This window comes from Canis lupus, chromosome 16 (assembly GCF_011100685.1).
Source record: "Canis lupus familiaris isolate Mischka breed German Shepherd chromosome 16, alternate assembly UU_Cfam_GSD_1.0, whole genome shotgun sequence".
Lineage (NCBI taxonomy): Eukaryota > Metazoa > Chordata > Mammalia > Carnivora > Canidae > Canis > Canis lupus.
This window is the reverse complement of record NC_049237.1, coordinates 45,084,167-45,105,196: the sequence shown is the minus strand read 5'-3', so window position 1 is coordinate 45,105,196 and position 21,030 is coordinate 45,084,167. Positions and strand designations below refer to the sequence as shown.

Below are 21,030 nucleotides of genomic sequence, written 5' to 3'. Positions count from 1 at the left end.
CTCCCCCCCATTCTGTAGGTTACCTTTTAGTTTTGTTTCCTTTGCTGTGCAGAAGCTTTTTATTTTCATGTAGTCCCAACAGATTAGTTTCACTTTTGTTTCCCTTGCCTCAGGCGACATATCTAGAAAAACGTTGCTATGGCCAATGTCAAAGAGGTTACTGCCTTGTGTTCTCTTCTAGGATTTGTATGGTTTCAAGTTATTACATTTTGAGTTTATGTTTTGTGTATGGTGTGAGAAAGCGGTCTGTTCATTTGCATGCTGCTGGTCCAGTTTTCCCAATCTCATTTGTTGAAGCAACTGTCCTTTTCCCATTAGATATTCTTTCCTGCTTGCAGTGTCAAAGATTAGTTGATCATGCAGCTGTGGGTTTATTTCTAGGTTTTCTATTCTGTTCCACTGATCTGTGTGTCTATTTTTATGCCAGAACCATACTGTTTTGAAGACTGCAGCTTTGCCCTTCTTTTTCAAGATTGCTTTGGCTATTTGAGGTCCTTTGTGGTTCTATACAAATTTTAGGATTGTTTATTTTAGCTCTGTGAAAAATGCTGTTGGTATTCTGATAGGGATTGTGTTAAATGTGCAGACTGCTTTGGGTAGTAAAGACATTTTAACAATATTTGTTCTCCCAATCCATGATCATAGAATATCTTTCCATTTCTTTGTATCCTCTTCAATTTCTTTAATTAGTTTCTTACTGTTTTCAGAGTATAGGTCTTTGACCTCTTTGGTTAGGTTTATCCTAGGGATCTTACTATTTTGAGTGTCACTGTAAATGGGATTGTTTTCTCAATTTTTCTTTCTGCTGCTTCATTATTGGTGTATAGAAATGCAATGGATTTCTGCACACTGATTTTGTATCCTGCGACTTTACTGAATTCATTTATCAGTTCTAGCACTTTTTGTGGAGTTTTTAGTTTTCTATATACAGTTATCATGTTGTCAGCAAATAGTGGGAGATTTACTTTTTCCTTACCAATCTGGACACCTTTTATTCCTTTTTGTTGTCTGATTGCTATGGCTGGGACTTCCAGCACTATGCTGAATAAAAGTGGTGAGAATGGACATCCTTGTCTTCTTCCTAACCTTAGGGGAAAAGCTCTCAGTTTTTTACCATTAAGGATGATATTAGCTACGGGTTCCTCATATAAGGCCTTCATTATGTTGAGGGAATGTTCCTTCTAGAGCTACTTTGCAGAAGGTTTTTATGATGAATGGATGTTGTACTTTGTCAGCTCAATCATTCTTAAATCATTTTTAAAAATTTTTTTACAGAGTGTGCACATGCATGCGGGTGGGGGAGGGTGGTGCGGAGCAGAGAGAAGAGAGAGAATCTTAAGTAAGCTCCATTGTCAGGGCAGAGCCTGATTGGGCTCAATCGCAGGACCCTGAGATCATGACCTGAGCTGAAATCAAGAGTCTGATGCTTAAATGACTAAGTCACCTAGGCACCCCCAACTCAATCATTCTTGATGATCATCAAACCTCACTCTTATTTGCTTATCAAAGAGACACATCAAAATTCAGCCAAAGAGCTAAGGCATAATTAACTCACAAAAAAATAATCTCATACATTCAAGATTAATCTTGTACTTAAGTTTACTTTCAACAATCAAGACAGACTCTATGAGTGACAAGAGGTTTAAAAACAACCAACATTTTAATATGCTTTTTAGAGACAAAACATATACACTGATCTCTACCTGGTATCTCTGTACAGTGGTTTTGGTACAGATACTGACCTCAATCTTCTTTCTACCTCAAAACTAAAATTCAACAAAGAACACAAAATAAGAATAGTACAAAAAGGTGGACAGCGAAGACTGGTAAGGAAGTGGAGAATGCCTCTTTAATTTTGATTTTTGCATATTATTATAATATATCGAATAGACAACCCAGTAACTTAACAGGCCAACTCCCCTAGAATAAGGAAAGACAGAATTAGCAAAGACATGATGGAGGTATATACATACATTAGTCCATCTCCCTCTTCAGAACATTCCGTTAACCAGATTCTATTGAAAAGTACCACATCACTGAACCATCCCTACTTTCAAAGGCCAGTGATCTATTCGATAAGAAGTTTTCTTTCTGACAAATAAACAATCCTCACAATGTCATATGGTGATTCTGTCTTAAGTGTGATTAAGAAATCACAAGTGGAAGCTCTTTTTTGTGTGTGTGAAATAAGGCAAAAGAGAAGAACTAATAAAAACAGAGATGCTGTCAAATGTAAAAGAACAAAGATTAAGAGTTGATACTGATTTTGGAAGAGTATTTTGGCGTCAAGGAGCTACCCACTTACAAGCAGGGGGTCAGACCCTGGGAAAACAGAGGGAAAACTTGATATATCAGGTCAAGAACGTAACTGCTCCCAATCTGAAAACTGTTTAATCTTGATCCTCTCTTGCCTGCAGAGACACAGAAATACTCTATGAAAAAATTCTAAAACCACACAGAAAGATACTGCGAATTGTGAAATTCCTTTGATAATTCTTCATAAAAAGCAGAGTTCAGAAGACTGAACACTTAGCAGCAGTAGAATCTGCAGTGAGTTTAAGATATATCACTAATTTAGGAGCTTTTACTGAAACACTGTATTTGTTTTTTCACCTGAAAGTGAAATTCCACTAATGAGCAAAGTCATAAAATAAGCTCTATAAAAACAAGTTCAAAGGGGGTAAAGAAAAACATTTGGATTAAGTTCTCATCAGGAAATAAAGCCTTGTTTGGAATAACTCAAAGGGGAAATGATTTATCAAAATAAAGAGAAGTGGTAAAATTAAGAAAATTCTTAATTTCCCCGCATCAAGAAGTGTTAAGCATAAAGGTTTCACACAATACTATCGATACATACCTGTTTTAGGATGTATTGAAAAAAATCCTTGTGGATTTCCACTTGTAATTTTGTACATCAGTTTGTCATTAGAGCTAGAATCTGGATCAAATGCCTCTATTTGGACCACTGATACATCCTTGGGAGAATTTTCTATTATTTCTGGGTAATAAACAGGCTCTGACGTCTGCGGTGCATTGTCATTGACATCCTCAACCTCTATGTAGATCTCTATAAATGACGAGAGAGGCACCACACCCCGATCTGCTGCATAGACTGTTAGCCAGTAATGCGAGGTGGACTCCCGGTCCAGCCGATCTGAAGTCTCTATGACACCTGGAAAGAAAGAAGACAGCGTGTTGTCAACAACAACAACAACAACAACCTGCCTCGTTGACCAAGTGTCAACCTAAATAACAACTCTTTTTCTCAAAGGCTTGTGTGTCACTTAGAGTTGCACGCTCTCGGGCACATTAGCTAACCCTCTCTGTGCCTCTGTTTCTTTCTGTAAGATGGAAACAACAGTATGTTCACAGGTTGATTAAATGAGCAAATACACACATGAACAATCAGACTAGCACCCGGTGGGTAGTATGGTCTGTCCAAGTGTTTATTATTATTAGCGTTAGGTGTCGGGCACCGTGCAGAACCCTTTACAAATAGTATCCCAGTTAAGTCTCAAAATAACCCAAGAAGATGGGCACTAAGAGATCAGCTAATGGCCCAGTGCTCTGTGTTTCCAAGGATGAAATCTGTGAGATTCTCTATTTTTCCTAAAGGTTAATCAGGGACCAAGAGACAAAATCAACAAGCCATGGTCCAGGTCAGAGCCCCCAGTCTAGCAGCCCCTGCTTCCCACACTGCATTCATGTGACTGCTGCTGGAGTCTAGATACAGAGGCGACACTCCTCGGTGCATCACAGTTTGGTATACACAGAGTACAGCGTGTCAAAATCCAGAATAAGGGTCTGCTCAAGTCTCTTGCCCATAGAATGAAACCCTTTAGTTTCTTTTAATGCCCCCTTAGGCAAATGGCAAGACAACCAGTGTGCTAAAAATATAAATTCTGCTACAATCATGAATAAGCTCCACAAGGGCAGAGGCCACATCGTTCTTGAATTCCAACTGGCAGAGCCTGCACCTTCCCCAGAGCCCAATAATTACTTATTCAATTACTTATTCAATTAAATAGGTTTATATATTTACTTATCTATTTATTTTTTGTAAATAGATGCCTTACGCTGAAGATGGTACAGAAAGTTCCTCAATTGGGACCCAAACTAGAACACATTTCCTACTAAGTCAACCAGTAAAAGATGAGTTACAGGATTACAAAGAGGGTTAAAGTGTCTGTAATGTTCTGGCCCAGCCACTGAAACCAGTCAAAACCTTACTCAATCCCAGGATTAACCACTTCTCACGATAATGATAAAGTGGAAATATCCATTACTCTTAGGGAAATCCCACCTGTTTATTCAATGGTGTGATCCTGTCCTTTGGTGTTCCTGAAATACTGCACTTCATTTTTTTTTCTTGTGCATTAATCATTCTGAATGAACGCTACTTTTGAGGATTCAACACTATAGGGTTCAGGTTGGACTTTGGAAATCCTACAACTCTAAGCATTACTGGTTTCCCATTCAGCAAACTACTACAGGAAAAAGAATAATTTTTTTTTAAGATTTTATTTATTTGTCAGAGAGAGAGAGCACAAGCAGGGGGAACAGCAGGCAGAAGGAGAGGGAGAAGCAGGCTCCTCACTGAGCAGGGAGCCCGATGCAGGGCTGGATCCCAGAACCCGGGGATCATGACCTGAACCAAAGGCACATGATTAACCAACTGAGCCACCCAAGTGCCCAAACAAATGTCAATTTAATCTGCACCGAAAATGAAACTCTATTTATCTCAACCAAACATAAATCTGCTTTCTTACGTTTTGATCACTGCATAAATGTACATCTTTGCTTATTGAAGCAGTATCACAAAAACTCACTTATTTCGAGTGTCAGATCATCGTATCTAACATCCCCCCAAAGGTTTACAAGGTATAAATACCAAACTTAACCAAATATTAAAATGTGAAATAGATGATCATGAAATGAGGACCACTATTCAGAAAGCATAATTACATACAACGGTTTCATTAATTCTTAGCAAACCCTCAAAATGGATCCATAATATTCCCAGGAATAATGAACAAAGCCTCACAACTCTTAAATAAAAAGGAACTAACTGGTCTCCCTATGCAGCAGAGGTAACTGTCAGAAAAATCCAGCATGTTTTCCTTTTTGTCTAATCCAAACATAGTCTACGTGTATCCAGTCTGTTCACTAAATTAGTAAAACTCTACCTGTTTTTGGCCTGAAAGAAGAGTGTCCTTAGTGACCAAGGGAAAAGTAATGTTTTCCAGTTTCCCTTTTCATCACCCCCATCAAGGGTTGCAAAGGAAGTCAGGGAATAACAGAATGTTCTCTCTACTCAGATTGCATATTAATAAATGAGTGTACATATGTTCCTTTGTGCTCTGCCATTAAAATGTAACATGATTCCTCTGACAGGTGAAGAATTAGCAAATTTCAAGAAGAAAGCTACATGGTCGGTGTTTGTATTTACCTCTTTCTGGCTCTAATACTCCCTTCATGTTGCTATCTGCTTTTTAAAAAAAAAAAATTGTGTCCCTCTAAGTGTGATCTGTAGGCATTCAGTAACAATGATAATTACAGAAACAAATTTGTTCAGTGTTTACTGTATGCCAGGCACTATGATAACCGTCTCACACGCACTACTGTGTTGTCACAGCCAACCTGACTACATATGTGGATCTATCATCCTCAAATTGCAGATGAAGACCTCAGATTAAGAGCGATGAGGAACTTTCCTGGGGTCATAATAAATGGCAGAGCTGGAGTTCAAATACCATGAACCTTTGACGTCAGTGCCAACAAAATGCCACTGGTCCAAGGTAGTACGACATAAGTGTAGTAAACAAAATATAATGTGAAAATTCTAAAAGGACAAGTCAAACCTATTTTTTTTTTACATGTCAGTATTCAGAAGGATTGTATTAAATGTTCATTCACATATAATAGCTTTCTCCAGTTTCATGGTGGAAGGAAAAAAAAAGAAAATTATAATATTTGCAGTTTATATATAAGTATCTAAATTACGTAAGTATACAGCATATAAGTATATATAAGTATATAATGTAAAATACAAACACAAGGTTTAAATCACAGGCAAAAGCAGCTATTTCTTTTCCATCAAGTTTCACTTCGAGTCTACTCTGTAAGTACGCGGACTGTAGCATACAATTACGGGATGCCTTCTGCTGGGGGCCACCCTTCTCCCCGCTATCACCTGGCAAATAGAGGATCAACCGTATCCTTCTTTGCATGACCTTGTAGCCACCATCAGGAGAAGTTGTTTCCAAATCCAAGGTTACTCCCAGATATTTCTTAACATTAAAAGTTAGAGGACAGGGATGGCTAGGTGGCACAGTCGGTTAAGTATCTGCCTTTGGCTGAGGTCATGAACCCGGGGTCCTAGGATCAAGTCCCTCATCGGGCTCCCTGGTCAGCGGGGAGTCTGCTTCTCCCTTTGCCCTCCTCCTATTCATGCTCAACCACAAACTCTCTCAAAATCTTAAAAAAAGAGAGAGAGCAAAGTGGCTCTCCTCAAATATGGGAGAAAACCAGGATGGTATTAATTAGCAATTAAAATATTAAATATGCATAAGTGAGATGCTCAGATGTTCATCTTTCATGAATTCATGGAGTATATATATTTATATCATAGTAATTGTTAAGATGTTTATGTTTACATGTATTTTAATTATATCCTTGTAAAAAATTATTTAATATAGCTTAGAGATAACTAAAATAAAGTGAATTTTTGATGCCAAAGGGAAAGGAGGTCATACTGAGTTATGTCTTCTAACAAGAATGCTCAAATTCACAATAATTCAAGTCAGCCTACTTTATTTATAAATATTTTTTAAAGTACACAAAGGGCTTGCCTAGGTACTTTACATGCATTAAATCACTTACAGGACACACACATACTATAAGATGTTCACCCCAGCTTTACAAATGAGGAAAGAGGCTCAAGCCCCAGAGGGCCTAAGAAACATGCTCCAATCAACAGTTGTGGGATCTGAATCAGACGGTCTGATTCCAGGACTCAGGGTCTTCACCACAGGCTAGACTGTCATGACCAGGCCCAGCATCACGGTCACAGGTTCCACGGCACCAAAGATACTGGGGACCACCAGGGGCTGATGCCATGAAGAGAAGCTACAAGTTTTCAATTGCTTACGTAAAGGTGTTCCCCCCCCCCCCAACACCTGAAGGACAATAAAAGAAAGGAAGATTCAAGGACTCTGGCCACAGAGGTTCGGGGACAGTGCCTAAGTCTTATTCTAACTGCTGATTCTACTTCTAAGCACTATTTTTAAGAGCAGAAAGTGGGAAAAGACCACATGTATGCAAAGTTATTTTATGTTCTGCTTTTTCATCTCCCTGCTCAGTCACGAGGTGCATCTACTGAAGACTCCCAGGCACGAAGCACCACACTGAGCTCCACCTTGACCCAGGGAAGAGCCAGAAGCGGTCTGGGCTATACAGGGACAAAGAAAGAGTAGCAGATCTAGCCTTGGCGACCTCAACAACGGTAGACCAGCAATCCAACGGTGCAACTCCCTTGTTTTTATAGAAAACTGGAGGATCTGCCAAGTTTAGGAAGCTAAGCAGGTACAGAGTTTAGAATCTAGAATGAGGCACCTCCTCAGTCAGGGGCTCATCAGAACTGAGCATCTGGAAGACAAGCAGTGTCCACACTCCTACCCGTATCCCCAACCCTCCCTGTAGCCACAACCAACATGGACAGACGGATTCCTTCTGTAACTTCAGCAGTACCTTCAATCATTCATAAGAGACAAATCTTGGGGCACCTGGGTGGCTCAGTGGTTGAGCGTCTGCCTCTGGCTCAGGGTGTGATCCCAGGGTCATGGGATCAAGTCCCATCTGCTTCTCTGCTTCTCCCTCTGCCTATGTCTCTGCCTCTCTCCCTGTGTCTCTCAGGAATAAATAAATAAAATCTTTAAAAATATAAGAGAAATCTTCAAAATTCTACGCCCAGGACTCCTCGTCAGTATCTTTGATGCCAGAAAGTGACAACCAAAGCTCCCAGCCAGCACTGGAAGTGAATCTACTTTATTCTCAAAACTTCAACTCCCTCCTATCAGTCTCTACCCCTGACCCCAGCTTCCAATAACAACCACCTTTTCCGCACGACGTTATAAATTCCCTTTTCCTGAAACAATTCTCTAACAACTACAGAACCACCAACGACAGCTATAAATTTTCAAACTCCGGTCTTGAAGATACTTCTCATTAACACATGCCACATTAATACCATATTTGGCACATGTGTCCATCTACACACAAACTCTGCCCTGCATCTTCCAACGTCTTCCCTTCTTTCTCTGCCATCTCTGCTTATTTTTGTTTCCTTATTTTTTTAAGGTTTTATTTATTTATTCATGAGAGACACACAGAGAGGCAGAGACACAGGCAGAGGGAGAAGCAGGCTCCCTGCAGGGAGCCTGATACAGGACTCGATCCCAGGACCCCAGGATCACTCCCTGAGCTGAAGGCCAATGCTCAACCACTGAGCCACCCAGCCCCCACCCCACCCCCTCGCTTTTACTTTCTGAGAGACCAGGGATAGTATGCAACTCGACGATCTGTAAGCCCGGGCTGTAAGAGCAAGAGAAGTGGGAGCCCAGACCCTCCACAGGTCTCTCCAACCAGAAGATCAAGAGCAAGGTTCTAGTGAGAAAGGTGACGGGAGGGGGGCACCTTCCGAATCACGAGGTTCTGGTACAGTAGGGGAGGTCAGGGTGCTGCTTCGTGATTCTGGGATGTATACTGTGAGTATGGAGACAAGTTTAGACAAGCCTGTTATATGCACCACCCAGCAATGTTACAAGGAATCATTCCTTTGCTTTAATGAAACATGACAGAGGCAATAAATGACTAGCTTTCCAATCTCAAGAATACAATGAAGACATTTTCAAGAAAAGTTGTTAATATGCTGAGAAATTTGAAAGAAGCCGGAAATCTGGAGCTCTTAAAGTAAAAATATTTATCATTCCAAACATACCCTCTAGGATTTCAGAGCCACCACCAGATGTCACTATGGAAACTGACTTTAGAAGTGCATACAGTGGAACAGCTAGACTGAAAGGGGAAATAAATACAATGTAATTTTGTTAAAAGAGTTTGACCCATGCCGTTGAAAAGAGCTCACAGCAAAATGTCTTTCTAGAAGATTCATGCCTGTCCATATGTAATAATTAGGTACCGACGCTGTCTTTTTCATAGCCTGATTATCCCAAGGTTACAGGCTATAGTATTAGTTCCTCAAGTAAATGATTCAAAAGCACAGAGAGGTTTCCAAGAATAACCCATTCCTGCTACCCACCACTGATGGCTAATGGCGTTAACTCGAATATTTGTCCTTGAATAGGAAAGGCCGGCACGTCCTCCAGCTGACACAGGTGGAACAGGATGCTTTCAACACAGTGATTTTTAAGGCAAAAAGTAAAATTATATGTAGCCACTATACTGCCAAAAATGTTTTTAACTCAAATTTCCATGGCCACAGAACATCTTTCTTCCTGGAATTTTCTTTGTTTAACAGGTCTTGGCCCCCTTATCAAGCCCCAATGCCAAAAGTTTCAACAAAACCTTGCTATTTCAGATTCTTCAGCTACTCCGGCTCAAAAATACTTAGCATCAGCAGCAACGGCCGGGCAACAGAAATTTGCAAATCTTTCTCTCCTTTCTGTTAGATCATGCCACATGCATTTTGTTTTTAATTTTTCTGGAACCAAGCTGAAGGCAGCAACTGTATGAAAGCCTCTTTGGTCAATCACAAGAAAAACAAATCATGTTTGTTTTAAACATGAAGTACAATTTTGGATAATATTTTCCCTGTGGCAACAAGCAACTGACTACTCCTTCCTTTAATTCTGTAGTCTCCATCATACACAGAATAACTCTTCTGGAGATAAATGTTTTCCCAAGTATAAAAACAATACTCGATTTTTTTTTAAGATTTTTTTTCTCAACAATACTCACTTTAAAAGAACAGATACTTTCTACACACTGGAGATGCAATATCTATGTGTCTGCAATTAATCCACAAATGGTTATAATTTTTTCCTAAATATGGAAAACCCAGAAATCCCACAGATGTCATATTAAATATTCATCTGCTATAAGACATTCTGCTTTGAAATTAAATTTTAAAAGCAGACTATAGGCTCCCTCTTAAAATGCAAACCATTTGAGGGCAGGGATGTTTTGCCTGTTTTGTTTGGGCCTGGTAAATAGTGGGTGCTTGTTAAGAATGTGTTGTTGAAAAAAGGAGGTCATCACCAACCAACCAGTTAAGTCTAAGAAACATCCATAGCCAACAGGAGCAGGAGGGGACAAGAGGACTAAATGTAATGGGGGAGCCTGGGCAGGATCCTGGACCAGAAAAGGACACTGGGAAAAAGCTGAGGAAATTTGAAAGAACTCTGGGCTGTAGTTAGTAAGAATGTATCAATATTGGTTTATTAATTACAATGAAAAGACATACTAATGTACGACATTAACAGGGGAAATTGTGTGTGGGATGGGGCTCACTTTTTCTGACTCTATTTAATGTGTTTCCTTCTTTAAGGGATAAAATGTCCAATTTTTTATCTCATTTTCATTAAGTACTAAATGTTATATATATATACACACACACTTATGTGTGTGTGTATACACATATATGCAAATCAACTTATTTTTAAAGTAAGCTCTACACCCAACATGGGGCTTGAACTCACGACCCAGAGATCAAGAGTTGCAAGCTCCAGGGATCCCTGGGTGGCTCAGGGGCTTAGCGCCTGCCTTCAGTTCAGGACATGATCCTGGAGTCCCAGGATCAAGTCCCATATGGGGCTCCCTGCATGGAGACTGCTTCTCCCTCTGCCTGTGTCTCTGCCTCTCTCTGTCTCTCATGAATAAATAAATAAAATCTCAAAAAAAAAAAAAAAAAAGAAGGAGTTGCAAGCTCCACCAACCCAACTAGCCAGGCGCCCGTCCCTATAAGTGAAATTTTTAAGTGCTTGAGATCATACAAATAGAGTAAATATCCCATGCTTCTGATAAAAAGAAAGGTCAAAATAAGTAAAATGAACCAACTAAACAGCACCCCTCATGGGCCAAGCAAGCTATGCTAGACAGTTATACTAACACACTGCATAGTTCAAGATACCTCTCTGCCCTCTTACAGCTAAAAACTGAGTAAGTCATTTTGTAAAATCATCTCTCTAATTTAACTAAAGACATGGTACTGATTATTACCGTGACTTGATCTTTCAAAACCAATGACTTGCTTGCTGTATTATTTGATGAGAAGCCATTCATGACTGGAAACACAGCAAGGGAAACATTAATGATGATGACGCTGCTAATATTATAACCACAAACACATATACAGAACTCATAATGTGCTAGAAACTATTTTAAACACTTCTCATATATTAATTCATTTAATCTTTACAGCAACTCTATGAAGTAGATAATATGCTCAACCCTATTTCACAGAGGAGGAAACAATACCAACAACTTGCCCAAAGTCACAGTTTGTTCATGTGGACCTGGGATTCCATCCCAAAGACACTGGCTTCAGATTATCATGCCACAGCACCTCCCAGTCTCTGGCTGTGCCCTCTAATTAGAAAGAAGCATGAAAATAACCGAACACAGCCTGCAGTTTCCAGAGAAAAAGTCCTGGTTTCAATGGAATGTAAAAAATGTAATGACCAGATGGGGAAAAAAAATTGGTTTTGCTGTCTTCACAACATTCAGGGATCTAGGTGAAGGATCTGATGCTAGAAGCCTTGTTGTTCTGTGCTATTAAGACATGAAGGACAATTCAAAATTTCAGGAGAAAAAGGAAAGTATTTTAACATCTAACAGTATATATGATACAGCTTTTTAATAAAGATGCGTATTACACAGAAAAATGCCACTGATATATAAATTAAGAAAACAGATGAGAAACAAACCTTTAAAAAGTATATCAAATATGACCCTGGTTCTGCTTAGTTCTGTTAAAAATAAAAAACCACATAAACACACAACACACTATTATATGTGCGGGGGTAGGGGGTGGGGCTTATAAATAAACAAGAAGTTGGAGAGGCAAGAGTCAACCCAGGGGCCAGCCAATTTTTTTAATGTTTAAATTTCTATAACAATGAATTTTAAGCCATATTTAAAATGCACATGATAGAAAAACCATTAAGTACCAGCAGTCCTTTAAAAGTTTTGCCAGTATAACCTCCGCATTTTATTTTCCCTTTATATTTTTAGATATACTTTCTTTCCAAGTATTTATCGGTTTCATTTAATGTAAATAAATGTGTAACGATGGACAGTCAGACAGCTTCAAGAACTAAAATTCACAAGTATTTATATAGGAAACGACTTACAAAGTTTCAGGTCTAGGAAATTCTGTAATTATATCGCCCGGAGTTAGGTCATAAATTAATGATTAAAGGGAAAGCTTTTTATGCACTAACTACCAATCTGTTTTTTCATTATTTAAACTGCCTATTTCAATCATCTTAATTAAAATGTAGATCTATCAACTCTTTCAATTAAAATTGTTGCAATAACTTTAAAATTAGCTGAGGAAGCTTTCTGACTTGCAAACTTACTAAAACATATTAATTAAGTTCATAATCAGATTTTAAGCATCATGTTTCAAGTCCAGGGATTTCTTTAGCTTTGCAGAGTCATTCCCATGGCAAGCTCTACTAAACCATGTTTTCATGCTTTGTTGAGAAATGATTCCAAGTTCTGATTTCTATGTCAGAATCATTAATATTGTTAATGAGGGCTTTCATGGATAAGCTCTCTTAAAGAGGATCATCCTTGGATATCAAAAGTAATATCTGAATACATATTAATTGGATAAAACTACATACACAAGACAGTCTTTAGAGGCATTAAAGTTCAAAGGATAGATTTCACATACCTATGCCAAGGTTTCTAGGAGTTTGTTGTATATGTTAGAAGCTATACACGTTCAACGTTGGTTATTTTTTCCACGTTTATTAGATGCACGCTCAGCAAATGCCTTATATATGCCATGTTATTTTCTTTAAGATTTTGAGAAAGAGAGAGAATGAGTGTGTGCAACAGCCCGGGGGGGGGGGGGGGGGGAGGGCAGAGGCAGAATGCCAAGCAGACTCCACACTGGGCATGGAGCCTGATCTGGGGCTCGATCCCAGGACCCTGAAATCATGACCTGGAAACTTAACCAACTGAGCCACCCAGGGCGCCCTTGCCATATTATTTAATCCTCACAATTGCTCTGTAAGCTCTGTGGTTTCAGAGGTTTCAAGCTGAAAAGTCACTTGTCCAAAGTCATTTATTCACCATCATAAAAGGAATACATTCATCAATGAATTATTTAGTGAATTCCCTAACCAGTTAGCCATCATAGAACTTATTGTATAACTTGTTTCAGCCTCAAAAGTTTATTAGTAAATTGCCTTAAATTACCCAACTGGTTGCAAAGAAGAAAGAATCCAAAACCAGAGCCCAAACTCCTAAGCACCAGGGTGTTTCCCTCTGCTTTTCTTACTCCTATGGGGTAGCAGGGCTGTGATTCACCAGAGAGATGTGACTCTCAAACCTTGGCTCTTTCCTTCTTAGCTTGTGTAGGTGATGTTCATTAATCCATCACTATCAATGAAAAGAAAAAATAACACATAACAGAAGCATTTGCCCATGGAAGAAGGAAGAACAGGACTTAAAGTATAAACCCCACTAACTGAGGCCCAAACAGATCCCTACACAAAGTTCAAGAATCCCATCTAAGTTTAGGATAAAAAAGGAAAAAGGACATGAAATAGAATCCAACACTGTTCTAGATTCAGTGTATTCAGTATTCTAGAGTTAGTTTACAGTTGGACCTTTGAACAACATGGGTTTGACATGCATAGATCCCCACTTAAACATGGATCTTTTTCGACAAACGCAGTACAGCACTATAAACGTTATTTTCCCTTCCTTATGATTTTCTTAACATTTTCTTTTCTCTAAGATACTATAAGAAAACCATATATAATACTGTTAGCACACAAAGTATGTGTTAAATTGACTATTTTATCAGCAAAGCTTCTGGTCAACAGTAGGCCATTAGTAGTGAAGTTTGAGGGGAGTCAAGTTATATGCAGATTTTCAACTGCCAGGGAGCTAGAAGCACTCCTAATCCCCACATTGTTCAGGGGTCGACTGTATTTTTCCTATCATCTTGCTATGTAAAAATTTAGACTGAATTTATATTACATACAACATAATAGGTGGTATATGAGGCACGATGTAATACTGAAGATCACTGTGAAAATATCAAAATTGAGCTGTGAATGCAGTTAGTAACTTTAAAATACTGAGTGGTGGGTGGTAGATCCAGAACTCTAAATGTTAAGCCAGCTATGTAAGTTTTCTATCAGATAAAAACTGGTATTTTAAGGAATACCCCTCTTTGGAAAAATAAATCTTCAGTGACTTTTTAATCTAGTCCCAATATTTAAGTAACGGGTTTTTTTCTTTAACTGTATCCTATAATATCCTCTTCATTAAAAAGGATTTTATGTTGCTTATAGTGGCCTGGATCTTGCTAGAAATTAATCTCAAAACTGGCATTACTGATTTACACTTTCTTTAATTCATTCAACAAACAGAGTTCCTACTGTTCGCTAAGCATGGCATAAAGGTGCTAAAGAAACCAAGAGTAGTATAATAAGGTCTTGTGGGAAAGATAGTGAAGTAAAAGAATAATTTATTCCCTAGAACAGTGAATTTCTTCTCCTCTGAAGAAAGCACAAGTATTTGAGAAGCGCAACACAATCATTTAACAACTAGGTATTTTAAATACTTTCTATTTATTTTATAAATATTTTTTACACAAAAGGAAAATAAATCTTTTCTCAGGTTATGAGTCCCTGCCTGAATTGGATGGTGCAACATGTAATTAAGTAATTGAGAAAAAAACTGACTGCAACAATTCCATTTGGTAAGCAAAGATAGGGAGAGGAGGTGAATATACACCAAAATGGTGCACTAGAGGGATGAGTAAATTTTTTTCTTTGTGTATTTTCTAATTTTTCTACAAGAAATACACATGCACTGCATAAAACTATTGTTTTTAAACCTGCATGGATAAAGGATTAATCCAAAGCGTATTCAACAGAACTGAAGAAATTTCAGCAATGTAAAAGCAACCTTTATAAGTAAAGAGTGACTGACAGGTTTCCATAAGCCTAGTAACAACTGCCCGAAACATTTGTATTGCAAAGTATGTCTTTGCATGAAGAAGACAAGGCACTATTCAGTGATTAAAATGTCAGCTGAAATGACTCAGCCTCATGCCAAACTCCTTCCAGCAGTCCCTTGCTAAAGAAGGAAAGGAATGAGATCCCTCTGCTACGTTCAAGTACTGCACTGGCCACTGTATAAACACAGCTCTTTCCAGAAGAGACCGTTGTCTCCAGAGTCCTAGAATGCACAAGGCTCGTAGAAGAGCAAGTTTGCCTTTTTTCTACGGTTTGTTTAGGCTTCTATAAAACAGATCCTAAACACAGAAAACGGCACCTATTTATTTTTCTTAAAATAAAACCTAAGACCCACAGGCAGTTCAGTCATGCCAAAAGGAAGGTATGTTTTACATGAACTGAACACCAGTTGAAGCAAATACAAATCGCCCCTCCCTTTCCTACCCATTCCAAAGACATCTTTCCTCACTTTTGATACAAAAAAAAAAAAAGTTCTGTATTAAATGCTATTTTAACTACAAAGCAGTATTTAAATTTTAAAAACTCAAATTATTTTGCAAATTTAAAAGGGTAATTTAGAAGCAATATTCAGCTACTTTAAATATCCACTCTGCTGCCAAACCCATTACGTGTAAGAACTCAGAAACCCGTTATGCCTCAATTTCCTCATGTAGAAAATGAGGAAAATAGATGTAGCATAAGGACTAAGTGATCAGTATAAAAAATAAATAATTACTACTAATAATCTATTGTGATGCTCAAGAATCTAAAGTGAAGTCAAGATTTAGGAAGACTCTTACCAGAAGTGTAACACCTTAATTCCTAACCTCTGTTCTCACAAGGATGCTGCTATTACTCCAGGGAGTTAACTCACTAACAGAAACTACATTATGAAGTAGTGTTTAAAACAGAACTATTAGAATCACTTAGCCACCAGGAGACTAAAACACTCTGAAGTGAATACTGCAGAGGAAAAGTAATTCAGACCACCGTGGCAACATTTTCAATAGACACATAAATAATTTCCATTGATGGTATAAAAAATATGTTATGTGTGCACAGCATGCATCAATGCTGCTCAAATGGCCTTTGAAATCTGTTATTTAAAAAAAAAAGAAATATGTTATTAACTCTCCCCTAAACCCCAATAAAGTACAGTGACTTTTGTGAGACACTATGAAGTCCCAATTTCAAATATGGCATGATAGTCCAAAGTAGGAAGAATCAAATTAGAAATTCCTGGAGCAAAGAAAGAACATTATGTCCATCTTTGCCCCAGATACCATCCCCACTTATTTTCATCAAATTTTGATCAAATTTCAGCAAGGTTCCAGTAGTCGCTACAGATCATGAGTTAAAACGAACTAAGTTCAACAAAAAACGCTGCTAGAATGTACCATGATCTCTAAAAAAATTTATTTGAAGCATAAACCTTATACCTACGTGTCAGTTATCCCTTAGCCACCCTATGTACAAAACAATTAGGATCACATGGAGGTGAGGCATGTCAGATACCTCCTTAACTAAGACCTGGGAAGAAAACCCAAGATCCCCACCCAGGTAACAGGAGTATGAATCATATGCCTCCCAAGACTTTTCTCAAATTATCAGTAACTTACCTTCTGAACTGCTAAAGACTGTCAATGTTTCTAACTCAAGGTGTTTTATGACCTAGACACATAAAGACTTTTTTTTTTTAAACAAAAAGAATGCTTCTGACAGAAAAGAACTGGCTTTTAATGATTTCCTTTATAAGTAGTTAAAAACAGCAATCTCATCCAAGGGTTTTTATCCCAGAGAATAAGAAAGTCTATTACCAAAGGGGAAAATTGGTTTGGCAAACCATCAGAGTTGACAGGAGTGGTAAGAAAAATAGAAGAGCATTTTCCTTCCTTTCTCCTTGGTACCAGCGATTACCTGCTCTCACTGGGGTCCCCAAGAACCAAGCATAAAGCCTGGATGGGGAAACAAAATGAGCAATAGAGTTGTGGCTCAGTAAGACGGTCAGCAGTAGGGGGAAAGAAGGAGCCTCTACCACAAAACTGGAGGAAGACGAGCTGCTGGTCCCCTCCCGGGTAAGGCAGGGCCACTCCCTTCCCTGGGACAACTGCCCGGTACCCGGCCATTCACCTGGGGGCACAGACCATGCACCTGCCTCCCCACCACCTGACACCACCTGGTCCCTGCAGTTCTCACCTCCCTCACCTCCACTTCAGGCCACACAAGCCTGTTTGTATTTCAGGGGCTGTTCTTCCCGAGGAGCAAAAATTGCCCTCAACAGGCTGGCTCTCCAACTCTGGTCATTCGAGTCTCAGCTCACACTGCCCCCCCAGGAGCTTCCCTGACAACTCAGTTTTAAAGAAGGTCTCATTGAGAGCCTACAAAAAACCCTGGATCATCACAATGCACTGTTTAATTCTCTCCACAGTGCTTCTAAGCTGCGTGTGTGTTTGTGTCTGTCTTCTTCAGCCTGGGTTTATTACTGGTTTCCTCTCTCTAGGAAGAAAGCTCCATGGGCTCCAGAGGGCTGTGTGTGTATGTACACTGCAGAAACCCCAGCACCCATGAGCTGGCAAGTGGGAGGCGGTCACTAAATGGTCATCAGCAAAAATAAAATATAAAATAAACACCAATAAATAAATGGCTATCAGCAAGTGAATGAATGAAGGAACTCTTTATCAGGCCTTTTCCAGTGTCTGAAATCTTACTTCTATGACATACTCCCAAAGCTTCCATTTCAGAGGCTGCTGGTGATTTCTCCAAAGTCCCCATCCTTTGGAGAGCCAAGCAGGATTTGAGTCTGCCTGACACATGGATTCCAGGGCCACTAAGACTTCCCATCCTCTTCTCCATCCCCACATTCTCATTTCCCCACAACCTCCCGCCAGGCTTCTAGCAGAGTCCAATAAACTGGTTCTTCTCCCTAAGATCACAGATCCATCAAGATCATGAGGGCTTGCTGTTTCATTCTCTCTGCTGACCTTCTAGAATTACTAACCCTTTTATAGCAATCAGACAGTACTTCTGAAAATGGTTAAATTCCCACAGTAGCACCCCAAATCTTCACTGAAAAAATTTTAATGCAATTTTAACAAAATATTACATATAAAATTTAATAAAACTGTACTTTCCTGTTGTTTTCAAGAGTTATAGCACAGTAAGATGACTACTTAATTAATTCCACTGAGCTAACACACAGGCATCCTGTAATTCACGTAAACAAATAATTGAATAAGCAAATTAATAGTTTAGTAAACTATAGATATATGCTTACCTACTTAAGAAAAGAAGCTATAATTTATCATATTTATCTGTATTTAAGAATGCATTTATTCTAGGGGTGCTTGGGTGGCTCAGTCAGCTAAGCATCTGCCTGGGGTTCAGGTCATGATCTCAGGGTCCTGAGACGAGCCCCATATAGGGCTCCCTGCTCAGTGGGCAAGCCTGCTTCTCCCTCTCCCTCTGCCCGCCACCCTGCTTGTGCTCTCTCGCACGCACTCTAATAAATAAAATTTAAAAAAAAAAAGAATATATTAAATCTGTAAGAAATTCTTCATTCCATAGAAACCCTATCTACCCACTCAATTTGGTCATTATGAACTACAGATATTAGACAATAATAAACTATATCATCTTCTCTTAAAAAACCTTTTTTTTTAAAAAAAAAGTTTTTAATTCCATTTTTTTCTAAGTCCATGATGTGGACCGAATCCCCTCCCCAATTATACTATACCCACCCCGGATGCAGATTCCACCACATGGTACATATTGGTGCTTTGTGCTTGACACTGAAATGAGTCTGTAAAAAGGCCAGGCAGGGCTGTGAGAGGGGAAGGAGAAAGTGCTTTTGCAAATTTCCTGTTGGCTCTCATACAAGACTCACTAGCTACTGTTAACTGTGCTTCCTCCTGAGAAATGTGCCTGCCTTCCACACCTGAACATTCCAATGCACAGGAAGTAGAACTGGCACTTGGCCTCTTTTCAACAGGATGAAATAACTATGAAACTTCTTTATAGGAAACTGTAAAATAATTACCATATACCTTCCAAAGCAATCAATATTCTTTTCAGAAGTCGATGACCATATGTTAATCATTAATTTGGGGTTTAACAGGGGATGGGAAAAAAAAATCCCTTGTCTCTTTATCCCACCAGTTTGAATCCCAGCACACTGAAACATCTTCAGATAAATAATTTAAATAGGGTAACAGAACTAAAATGTAACCAATCTAAATTAAAGGGGTAACCTCTGGACACTGTAACATATTAAACCTAAGAGGTGCTGTTTTCATTTACCATTCTGTGTTCGGTTTGGACTAATTGAATATGTCAATCTCTTATTGTTTTTGGCAACTTCTTTTATGTCCAAAATCAAGCCATGAATTTCAGGAATTCAGCAAGCAAGCCCCTTCTGTGCATGAAACACTGTATCTCAAAGGAAGAAAATGAACCAGTGTCCTAATCCCTTGGGAAAAAAATATAAAGTACATAAGCCAAAGTCTCAAAACCAAAATGACAGAGAAGTAACCAAGCAGCACAGACCCATCTTATCTGGCCTGTGATTCACCTCACCTTTCTTTCACTATAGAAGGGCACTCCAAGGGCATTACCCTTAGATGAAACAAAGCATTCCAAAAAGGCAAAGGCATTCACATGGAGCTCTTTTCACAGGGACAGCAAGAACAAGCCTTATATTTCATGAATGAATAAGCTGTAATGAAGCATTTCTGTGTCCCTAAATAAAATTTCAAATAGCTTATAGTGTGTTGCACTGCAGAGAGCATTAAATGACCACGACAATGAGAAAATTAATAGGAAAGCCAAACTTCCCTATTTTTCAAAGTACAAACATAAAATATATGCAGGCCAAAGATTTTACTTTAAATGAAAAATCTTCATGAGGATGTTCTTAAAATCACAGGCTTACAACCAGCCAACAGAGGCCTAGGCCTGCCTGAGGTTGCTTTAGGCTTCTCCTGACTCTTCAAGTAAGGATTATGGGTTCAAAAACAAAACAAAACAAAAACAACTTTTTTTTAAAACGAAAGTTACCTTTTCCTTTGAATACATCTCAGAGGTTCTTTTCTTCAACTTTTGAAGCATTTAGCCAGTAATTTTCAACCTGAATAATGCTTTCTATATATGGAGTTCTGTAATTAACACAGATCTCTGATTTCCATAAAGCCAACCTACATTTGGTTACTTTAAAAAACAGTGAAGATTTTTTTGTTAACTTTTACAAGAGACTACTTTATTCCCTCCAGCCTAGGTAAGAAGCACACACTCCCCAGTAAAAAAAGAACACAAGGGCAGACCCTGTTCTCACACCATAAACACATCTAAGTTCACCTTATGGATTTGTAGACGGGTTCATTTCTAGGCAACCAGGTTGGGGGAATCTGCTGTAAGGAAATCTGCTTCCCCTAGATAAACAGTCTAATTGTAATGTTACAAAAAACTAAAATTAATCAAATCCCTACTCTAAATTCTTTGACTCTCTGACTCACTTTTAACAATCCCTAAAGCTTGAATTCAAATATGTACAGGAAGTAAGCATTGGAAGCATTGGAAAATAAAGCCCTGAAGAGCTGTAATCAACCAACTGTTCCATTAAAACAGACAACCACTGTCTGGTTTAGAAAAATAATGGATTTCTTACTTCCAGATGATTAAAGATGCATCCATTCAGTACGGCAGCCTTTAGAATGAGTCCCCCAAGGCAAGTAAGGCAGAAAGTTTGTGTACCATAATTATTTGTGAATTTTCTTCTCCATCCAGATTCTGGAGAAACCATGTAGAGATTTTT

At 38.7% G+C, this 21,030-nt stretch overlaps 1 protein-coding gene across 5 annotated transcripts in view; it reads right to left on the bottom strand.

The window, feature by feature from the left end:
* FAT1 (FAT atypical cadherin 1) overlaps positions 1-21,030 on the bottom strand; it is a 127,008-nt gene that overhangs the window by 68,166 nt on the left and 37,812 nt on the right. For all 5 annotated transcript variants that reach the window (XR_005371603.1, XR_005371604.1, XM_038560321.1 and 2 more), the window contains exon 3: positions 2,858-3,172. Coding sequence is in view for 3 of the 5 variants with exons in the window: in XM_038560321.1 (XP_038416249.1) it covers positions 2,858-3,172 (315 nt within the window). In the remaining 2 variants the exon portion in view is untranslated. The remainder of the gene's footprint in view (positions 1-2,857; positions 3,173-21,030) is intronic.